An 11,040-nucleotide genomic window follows, 5' to 3' on the forward strand; every position below is an offset into this window, starting at 1 on the left:
CCGTTGTTTACCCCAAAGCTGTTACTACTATTGTTTTTATTGCTATCGCTATCGTTATTAATTTCATTGCTGTCGCTATTTTTAGGATCGTATTGTAGTTAGCTCTCTAGCTTTACTGTTATGTAAGTTTTCCATACACTCTTACACAGACAAACACACAAACATTGCGTTTTGTACTTCAAGATTACTTGCACCAATATCGATTGTTTTACTGATTGTTTTTCATTGCTCGTCAGCATTACAATTGCAAATGATTGATTGCAGTCAGTAATCATTATCGATTGCTGGGAAATGTCGAAAAAAGCTGTTCTATCTAACTATCAGATAATAGATGATAAGGGATATCCTTCTACCTCGTCATAACTGTGCTCTTATTATCTGATGTCGAGGCTACATTATGGGCAAAGGATAATGTTCTGCTAGTAGGTCAGATCAGCTCGTACCCATGATACCCTGATTAGAATTCAATTCACGTTAGTCCGTTTATGTTGAGAGAAAGTTAGGAACAGCTGATTTAATCGAATACTATCAGCAAACAGACAAATACCGAAGTACAACTGTCAGTTCAATCAAGTTCCATTCTACTATCAGCAATCCAACAACAATAAAAGCTCTCTCAAACAGACAGCGGAAGGCTTTACTGATCAATGTTTTTACGACAGAGCACGCTGGCCAGGATGGGCGAAGTAGAGGACTTTCTGAGGACATCAGCTACAACGACACACCGCAGCAGCAGCAACAACACCACCAAATGAGGCCAATAGCAGTGGCCTCAATCGAGTGTCCAATGGCATTTGAGAATGTCGCCTTTCGAGACGACTCATCGTCGGAAGCACGCATCGAATTCCGGCCAGGTGAGAACACCCTCGTGTCGGAATTGTCGGAGCATGTCCAACGACAACAACACATCTGTAATGTGCCGTCGCACCCACAGCAACTGTCGGAACAAGGACAAACGGTTGTTGGGCCTGTTGAGTTCGGCAGTGTTATGGACCAGCGTGCAAGCACCTTTGCAGCAAGCGTTGAGGCGTTGACTATAACCGAAACCACCGTCACCACGTCGACGACGTCAATGACCGGGTCCTCGGACACGGTCCAGCTAGTCAAGGGCTCCATGCTCAAGCAGGAGTCCCGAGACGAGTCCACCCTTTCGCAGGATATCACACATTCGGCTTCAGACGACGATGATGATGATGAAGCTAACCGAAGTGACGATGGATTTAATGATAATGCGATGGGCAGTGATAGAAAGTCGCTAAGCAAAGAGGCTGAATGTGGGGACGGAGTAGTAGTTCGCATGCGGCGTTCCATGCCGCAGCAACAGCAAGATGGGGGTTCTACTGAGGGCAGTAGCGGCGATCAGGAGAAGAGGCAAAGCTATTTGTCTGAAGAGTCCTCGGAAAAAGGTGACTCGGAACGGCGGCAGTTTGCTTCATCATCTGAGCCGATTTCGTCAACGACGACCGCTACCCATACGTCGACCGAGTACGAGACAGCGTCGCAAGGATCGAAGTTGTCTGTCTCAACGACATCCTCAACGTACAAAACCGCGCAGACCTCAACGCAGTCGACGATCTCTGATGGGTCAGAACATTCGGCCAGTCATTTCTCGACAGCAACAACAGGCGGGGTTGGTGGCGAGTTATCGGATGCGAGCGATACCATCCTTGAATCGCCAATTGGACCTGTGAGCACTGAACGGCCCCGGGAGGGCTTATGGGCCGATGCGCCCAAGCAAAGCCCGCCCCGAGAGCTAGCGCTTGGCGATGTGACCGCGTCTCAACAGCATGTTTCGCAACAGCAAAGCGGTCAGCCACAAGGAGACGAGAGCAGTAGCCCCATGGAGGAGCTTCTTCGGCGGTATCCGTACGGACTTCCTAGCAGTGGGATGACCGACATGACCGAAGTGGACGACGAAGATTATGAGGCTGGTTATCACAGCGACAAGACCGTGGGAATGCTGAGAAGGAAGAGGCTTAGTCCGATTCTGGATGACCACGGGAGCACTCCGGACGCGGATTCCGCCTCAATGAAGAGGTCGTTGGGCAGAGGCAGTGAGCGAGATGATATGAGTGTTTGCTCGCTCCAAGAGTTCGAAAGGCTGGAAGCGGAAATGGCGCAATCCAAGAATAGTGTCGCATCGAGCCTCGAGTCGAGTAGTCACCTGACGGGAAGCTTGCCGCCAACGCAAGGTCTTCAGGGTAGTATGTCCGGCCTGGCGGGGTCTGGATCGGCAGGAACCAGCAGCGGCAGTAGACTGGCAGGTGACCTTCTTCCCGCCGCTCTAAGCGCTGGGGGCCAGCAGCCAGCCGATTTTGAACGTTTGGAACGCGAGATACATTTGGAGGGTCTGCAGGGAAGCGTTCAACAGTCAGAGCCCGATAGGGCGATGGCTGTCATCCGGGAACAGGAAATTGAGATGTTTTCCTCTCAGCTCAACCTGGGTCTCAACCCAGACCTCGAGGCGAACGCGTCGCTTTCCGAAGGAAGCCCAGATTCGGCCGTCGTGACGGAGCTCCAATGCTCCACCGGCAGTTTGCAGAGCTCCCGGCAGCCCAACGTAGTGAGTGCTAGCGCAGATGTAGTAACTTCAGGGGTCCAGATAGTAATCCCAAAAGTATCAACGGCAGCAGGCGTGGGGGGCGAGAGTGGATCTTACGAGGACGGAGGCAATGAATCGCTGCTGGACAGTCTGATCGAAGAGATTGAACAGCATCATAAACGTGAGGCTAGCCAAGATGAGGATAAGGGCATCGAGCCGGACTCGTTGGCCCAGGTACAGACTCCTGATTTTCCGGATTCTTTGTCGCATTCTCATGGCGGCGAGGCCGCGCTGTATGATTCGCTGCACGAAGTCAAAGAGATTGGAGAATGGGATTCGTTTTACGAGGGCAAGGAAGGTTCGGGTAGTGGCGAAGTTCTAGGCGAACGCGTCTTGAGCATGTCACCCACGGTCACCGTGCAGAAGACAATTAGCCACAGCAACGATGGAGGTACGACCTTGACAACCCGAACGACTGTCACGAAGATGATTGTGACAACGGGCGACGCGGACGAGTTCCGAGAGCTATCCGCCTCAGGCAGTCCGATTGGTCAGGACACGCCAGGCCAGGGCGGCTATATAAGTATAGCCACGACAACCACAACGAGTCCACGTAGTCAGTCGGCAGGAGACCACAGTACGACGATCATCGGCAGCGACCAACCGGACTCTGGACTGTTTCACAGTGACGACGACTATTCGATGATTCCTGCCGTTGGCCAAACTACTACAGCGGTTAGCCCTACGGCGGTCAGCAGCACCAGGACAATAATTCCCGGTTCAACTTCGTTTGCGGAATCGACGGTCGACTACCTCATCGAGAAGCGAACGTCGCCGTTGGTCAGTCCAGAGTTGAAGGGTCCCTGCGTAGAAGCCAATGTCTCACTTATGATGGCTTTGCAACAACAGCGGCCGGTTGGCGCGAGTAGCAGTCCCGGCGCAAATATCCCCAAGCAATCTTCTTCTGCCGCAACAGCATTTACAACCACGGCTCCTACTGCCTCTTCTGTGATGCCGAGCAGCACTTCCGGCGACACCTCGACAACATTCGCAGACTGCAAGCAAACGCAAGGTAGAATATTGACTTGATCTCTTTCTCATTTACCCTTTATATGCGCATTCTCATAGCTAATACAACTACATTTTTTCTTCTACCATCACTGATTATTACTTCATTCTATTGGCCACTTATTAATTAGTACCTGTTGTTGTCGTTGTTTATGTTGGAAATTTTTTGCGCGAACCTCGCCTCTTTCTTTTTGCACTTATACACCCTAAGCACCCACCCACTTGTCACCCACAGAATTTACCGAGCATCCACAAACAACGCTCCATGTATGTGTATATATATATATATTCTTTTCTATATAGTAGCGTATATAGTATAACTGGTGTTTATTTATTTTCACTATTAATTCATCGCATCTAGTAAATAGGTGAATTTTCTCGTCTGTTTATATTCATACGTCCGCGTAATGGTTAAATACCGAAAATTTTTTGTGTAACGCTCTCGTACTTTTCCGTTTCAAGCATTTGATACCGCTGTGCTTATATCGTTGCTCGTTACACATCTGTAGCAGTGCAAATACTCCACTTTTATACGTCTGTATGCGTTGAAAGTAATTAGTGTAACGGCAGCCATATTATAATAAATATCGAATAGAATGATCATGATATGTTGACGATATAATAATATAGATGCAATTTGAAGCTGTTGTTGTTGTTGTTGTTGTTGTTTTCTGATTGCGAGACAATTGATCGTTTTATATGCTCGCCGCAAGCATCTTGCCGTTGGGTACATTTTGTTGACCCAGCTTTTCGTTTGTTTTTTTTCGTTGTTAATTTTCCCATTTTTCGTTTAATTTAATGTTTTGCATTTTTTTTTTATTTCGCATATACTGCGCATATAATTTGTTACCCTAGATCATATTTGTTGTTTAACTGGTCATTTTCCTCCTTTCTCTATTGGCTTTATCGGTTTCTGTGTAGTGGCTATTATTGTACCGTTCGTGTCGCCCCTTCGTGGGGCATCAATGTCAACGAATACTGCGTCTCACCATCGTTGGTTACGGTAGCATTTTGGGGTTGACTGCAATGGGCACTAGGTTCCCGTTCGGTCGTTTCGGGATTTGGCTTGGGCGGAATAGGGTGCAGACATTAGGGTTAGTAAGGTTGCACGGAGGTGAATAGTCGATACGAGGCAGTGGTCGATACGTACAGGAAGAAACCACCAGGCCCTTGGCTATGTAGAAACGTTCTGACCCGAAACGACTCAGAAAGCTCTACGCTCTTTCCACGAACGCTGAAATCACCGAAAATATTATTTCCACGATTCCTAACGGAGAATAAAACACGAACGAGGCAATGATAATACGGGCATATTAGTTCCATCGTAGAAGTTTGCTAGTGTAGACACCTCGCTTCTCCAAAAGTCAAAGTTCCGTTTAAAATCGATCCTACCTGTTGGCAGTACCCGTAACCGCGCAATCTCTATTGTCTCTTTTTAATGATATTCTGGAGATATCTTACATTTCTTCGCTTTTCGGTACCGATTTTCGTGAACATCGCGTTTAGGCACGACTAAATTCCGAATATCATCCAATAACTTAAGTCACTAATGGCCAACTGAGACCAATGTCATACGAACTGCAGATATCCGCATATTTGTATATCATTGAATCACGTACTCTGCCAAGCTATGAACGATGGGTCCAGCACCAATTCTCTCTTACAACTGCTCTGCCGATTCGAATCCACCACACACCATCCGCGCGTTCGGAGGATTCGCAAGTAATTACTCCTTGTGGTATTTCTAACGGTAATATCTTAAGGTCTCAGCTTTCGTTACCGGCCAGCTGTCTACATTCATGCCGTGATACGGTCTGCGTATAGGCATTAAAGGCTAAGTTGAACCTGGTGGTAGATTCAGCACAGAGAATTCGGGTTTTTTTTTTCGCTTCGGCTTTTTTCGTTGCTGTTAGTCGTTTCTGTTGATCACATGCTAAGTCTGCAAGCATCTCGTGCGGAGGAATCGCTGGGTGTACAAGCATGTTTGCACATATTCCTTGTGGTACCCTTCCTAATTAGCTGACTCGGTTGTTATTGCCTCGGTTTGTGCAATTTGCTGATATGAATAAATATACGCATGTTATGCAGTCGAAATGGCGATACTGCTGCAGCTGTAGGACTCTGTTACCATAGTCGAGCAACGCAGCTGGTAATGACAGAGAGCGATAGCTGATCAAATGGCCATGACGATGCCGTACTGGCACACGAAACAACTTAGTGGGTCAGGCTTTGCAAAGCTCATAACGCCGGCGCGTGTAATCTCCAGTCTCATTCGGGCGCAGTACGGTAAAGATTTCTCTAATCTGAGCAATTTTTTTGACCTATTATCGCTTCTGCAAGATCGAAGGGCGTCGACCATCAATTGACTTGATGTTTTTTCTATCAAAAAATAACAACTGTCCATACATAATGAAACAAACGAAGAAACAATATTGATGAGTTGGCGACGATGAGTTAGCATTCTTCTGTAGCGTGCTTCTTCGAGATCGAACCTTTGCTCAGTTTTGGAAACAGGCACAGAGTATGCGTAACAAACAGAGAGGGCAACTGAGGTGAGTGACCGATCGCACAACAATTGTTCTTATTTTTGAACCTTCAAGTCTTCAATGCCATATCAACGCCTTTGTACGCTGCTAAGTCCTTTTCCAAAGCTTTTTCTCCTGCATCCAAAGTTTTGTTCGCTTCTGCTGCCTCCGAACGGCTAGAGACCTGTCATACAATTTCTAGGCAGTAACTAAGTCCTAAGTACCGCAATAACTTCATTATAACGTTGGTTTTTTCCTTACTATCGATGCTTGTTATGCTACTATTATCATTGTTTTCATTGCTAAATGGAATACTACTACCTGCATGCCAACTGCTCATGGACGATGAAAAACATAATTAAAGAAAAACAACGGGATAACATTCGACAGCGGCTGAGGTGAACTGAGAAAGCGGTGTACACAAGTACAAGAGTATGGAGCAAAGGAAAAGTCTTGCGGTACACTGTTTTCGTATCCATTACCTATCCATTAACCTTGCTTACATTCTGACGTAAACAAGGTCTATATATATAATGGGACCTTGTTCACGTCGGAACATATATGTATAGGATGCACAAAGCGTACTAATAGTAATAGCGACAAATATAAACAAAGCTATTGATACAGTAAATTGGTCTTAATCAATGGCCAGTTACACTGGCATCTCCTTCTAATGTATTGCCTGTGTTAAGAACCCTAATGCAATAATAGCGTTATTGTATTGCTTATTGGTCCTTCACTGTTCGCTAAACGGTGTCTTTACGGTTGCCAGACGTTCTATTTATAGTTATTAGGAATGATCGATTCATTTTTCCCGCTAATTGCAACACTAGTATCCAGTTAGCCCCCATTCGAGCACCACAACGAATGCTTCTGCCTTGACTTTGCAGGAAGTCAACTGCTCGACGAGATGATGACGGCAGCCGAGTCACTCTCTACTACTCAGTAAGTTCTGTACGAAACCGCACTTCCGTTGCTCATCCAAGGCCTCCCCTATAAAAAAAACAAGAAAGATTTCTATTTGTGTGAATATGCACACACCTCGTGGCTCCCATAGCAGTGTCCTAGGGATCTCAATTTTTGGGCGACATCTACTATTGGAGACACAGTTAACTTGAAGAGGTGACAATATTTGCTTAAGGCAAATCGAGTAACAAAGCTATCAGGATAATGCATAGACAAGCTTAGTAATACAATTACCATATCCCGTTTATATTGTTGCATCGATGTTGTACCGACCGAACTCAAACAATTCAAGTGACACGTAGCCATAATAAACTACTCATTTCATCGTTTTCTTCTGGATGGCTTTCTTGTCTAATACGTCCGTTGCATTTTCTTCAATGGCATCTGTTTGCGTCACGTGGTACTTCTGCCCGCGTCATCGTTATTTCTGCAATCATTTCTATAGCACAAACGTGACTACTAGAACAGTGACGGAAATCGAACACGATTCAGAAGGCTATCCACACGAAAAAACCGCAACGATCACCACGACACACAAGGTCACTACGGGTCCAGACGGGAAGCAACATGTCGAAAAAACGGAGACCCGAAGCTAAACGGTTGCAGCACCAGAAATAACAACAGCTGCAAATGCATTGCCAGACGGCATGTTGCATTGGACGTTAACCGCACCCAATGGCGCCAACACCAGCGGTCACCTGTAACCAACAATCGAGCGGAACCTAGATCCGTACTACAACTGCCACTGTATCTACCTGTTGAACGACCTGAGCGGATGGTTGGTCCTTTCCCGATGGAAGAAGACCTAGTCATTGGCTGAAACGGCATTACGGATGAACGTCTTCGGAGGTGACGTCGCATAGAAGTATGAGACAAAAACGCGTCAACAGAAATGATATGCGACGTACAACTAAAATAACCAAACGTCTAGTGAACACCAGATACATGGAACCCCTTCCCCTCCATCTCCATTCCCCCCTCCCACTACCCTTATTTAAATCAACTGAATATCCGTAACATTAAGAAGAATTCGCTTTGCTCTAACATATACAAATAGAAACAAGATAACGAGCTACATAATGCCAACATCAGAATGTCAGTAACATTCTATATATTATAAATACATATATTTACTACATAATTGTGCACACAGCTAGAGATGTTTTTCTTATCAAAATAACCTACCTATTTTGAATATCGGTTTTATCTTTCAGTTGCTCCATTGTTGCTCTCGCCAAAAGTTTTTTGATGGCTGATTCCTTTAAAAGCCACCCGGCGGTCTTAGATAGGTGTCACCAGGTAATCCCGAGTGGGAAGGCACGATAAGTCTGAGTGAGTAGCTGGATCGAAGTTGGTGTAAAGTGAAGCGCTATCCAGCTCAGCAGAGGACCCTGTACAAGTAAAACAAATGAAAATACTAAAGACAGCCATTGCCTAGCTACGAACGCTCGTTATCCTTGTTCACCCTATTGATCCGGACGTATTCGCCGCAATGGCGCAAACTACAGTCTTGCCCGGCAGATTGTTGTCGACATTGGCACCTCAATATGATGATGATCTAATTGATTTTCTTGAGAATTAGTTCACCATTCATACTGCCAAAGATATACCCATTGACAGCGGATGTATGAATATTAGGGAGACTGTAAATGAATAGAACGGGGACAAGCAAAGCAATGGTTGAGGTTCGAAATGAAAAGATTTCTATGCTCGATGAGTTCGAAATAAGCTGGCAGTAATAGACAAGGCGTCCAGGAAGAAAATATAAACGTTAAAGACATGAAACTGTAGTATGACAAACCAATAGTCTTCATAATATCTATGTCATATATTGAACTCCATTAAAAAGAAATGACGACTGAATCCACGTGAGTTTAGTGTGCGGGAGGGTTTGAAGTGTGTGTTGTAGCCGAGGCGTGAATGAAGCTGAGAGATTGAGCCGGGTTCGGATAAGAGAAGCTTGACAAAGTGAAAGAAATTAGGGGTGCCATTGTCAAGCAGAAGGAAGAACGAGCATAATGCTTCAACTATGTTCGGCTAGAAGCGTTAGTTAGTTATAAGCTAATACTGTCTAATATTATCTATCTTGAAAAAGACGTGTTTATAATCGCTGCTAAGTGATGATAACGGTTAATGACGTGGTTATAATACTATGTGTTTGACCACGCATCTTGATGGGATGACAAAGCTAGGTCAATATACGCACTTTGTCAGGGCCGTCTGCTAAGCACCTTTGAATCGAAAGGATATTATCAGCGCTCTGCGAACATCGTAATCGAAAAAAATACTGCCGTTACAACAATTCGAAAATAAACATCATTCAGAATATAAATAATAAGATCAACAACAATAGCTAATACGACAATACGATAACAACAGCATAAAAGAAGCCCCGTTCTGCCCCCCACCGCAAGACGTTCAGCACAAACTTTATTACCCTGCTGAAAATCGATGTCGTAACGGTATGCCGAAAATTCATATAATCGATAATTCTACCCGACAAAACGCTATCTGGTACGTTAAGAACATCCACTGTGCGAATGATGGCGACAACATTTGCAAAGGGAATATAGAAGCCGTGCACACTTCGCAGCAGGATACAGCCGTGAAAAGCTAGCCACACTTACAAGCGTTGAAAAAAAAAAAGCATTTTTCGCACAAGATGATGCAATATAGAAGAACAACGATCGATGACGGTCGTTTCTGTGAATGGGACACGATCCAGGCGCGCTTCCCCACAAACGAGACGGCGTATTGTTTTTTGTTCAACATTTTGGTCGTAAATAACCCAGGCCCATTTGTACGCTCATATAGTGGACATGACAAGCGGAGGAAAATGTCATGACTTGAGTAAAACTAAACTAGGAAATTACGAGGAGAAGTAATTTGTGCGCGGGTTGATGAAAGGTAGCAAATTGCAAATGAATAACAGTAGGTTAAAGTGAAGAACAGTGTTTGATGACAGAACAATATACTCGTAATAGCAAAACTAAGATTAATATATGAACTACTTGATGATTAAAAACTATGCGTTTAATGACGAGCGAGACTCGTAGAAGTAATAGTGTACCTCTGATCTTGCCTTTAATAATAATAGCGACGAAATAAAGTAACAGGACAAGGGCATAATTAAAGCATATGTCATGTGTTTTGAGTTTGAAGAAATTTTGACACAGGCAATTTCTCTTTGAAACATGCTTACCAAACGGGGCAGTGGACAACGAGCGTATTGCGAAAACACCCGTAAGACAATACAGACCTGTCTATTCGTTCAGGATAAAAGAGGAACGCTGTCAGTTGAACGAACCACCATGACAGCTACGTAATTAAGTGCAGAAACAGGGTGACACGAGCGTCCTAACCTAGTTGCAATAGATTATTACCTTTTGTTGGTAATGAATCCTCTATCAGTTACTACCCTTCGCTACGATTACTGCTATGGCAAAATGATACTAATTCATATATATATATATATATATATATATATATGAAGTGAATGAATTACGATGCATGGTGATAATAGAGTCTGAGGAGAAGAACGCGATAGTGCTAATTGACCGTGTGGTCCACCTGCACTGGGCTTCTTCATGCACCGTGCCTTTCTGTAGATGAAATCAAATGAGACAAGCATTGATTCAGAAGCTTCCTACAAACACGAAAGGATACGCATACGAAAGCAGCAAGAGAATTGTCAAATGACTATTCCTCTGTTTCGTTTTAGTCGCCGGACACAGGCGCTACTTTAAACAGGCTTCCGTCGAGCTACATTAGGCTCACAATGACGTTGAAAAGCACAGGTAAAGGATGAACGCAAAACTAAATAAAATCATAGCACACAAAATAAAGAAACAGTTTGAAAACACGAGACACGTTTACGATTGCTATTATTACCAATTACTATTATTATTAATAGTATATTACCATTATCTATATATTATA

At 44.5% G+C, this 11,040-nt stretch overlaps 1 protein-coding gene across 20 annotated transcripts in view; it reads left to right on the top strand.

The window, feature by feature from the left end:
• Nucleotides 1-10,950, top strand: part of LOC111268282 (uncharacterized) — a 140,651-nt gene extending 129,701 nt beyond the window's left edge. For 19 of the 20 annotated variants that reach the window (XM_086971618.1, XM_086971621.1, XM_086971616.1 and 16 more), the window contains 3 exons: nt 663-3,614; nt 7,026-7,080; nt 7,547-10,950. In XM_086971618.1, the coding sequence (XP_086827744.1) occupies nt 663-3,614; nt 7,026-7,080; nt 7,547-7,697 (3,158 nt within the window). In that variant the 3' untranslated portion in view covers nt 7,698-10,950. The remainder of the gene's footprint in view (nt 1-662; nt 3,615-7,025; nt 7,081-7,546) is intronic. The other variant, XM_086971635.1, reaches the window with a different exon arrangement.
• The last annotated feature ends 90 nt before the right edge of the window (nt 10,951-11,040 follow it).

The sequence above is a fragment of the Varroa jacobsoni genome, unplaced genomic scaffold, assembly GCF_002532875.2.
Source record: "Varroa jacobsoni isolate VJ856 unplaced genomic scaffold, vjacob_1.0 scaffold_1273, whole genome shotgun sequence".
Classification (NCBI taxonomy): Eukaryota; Metazoa; Arthropoda; class Arachnida; order Mesostigmata; family Varroidae; genus Varroa; species Varroa jacobsoni.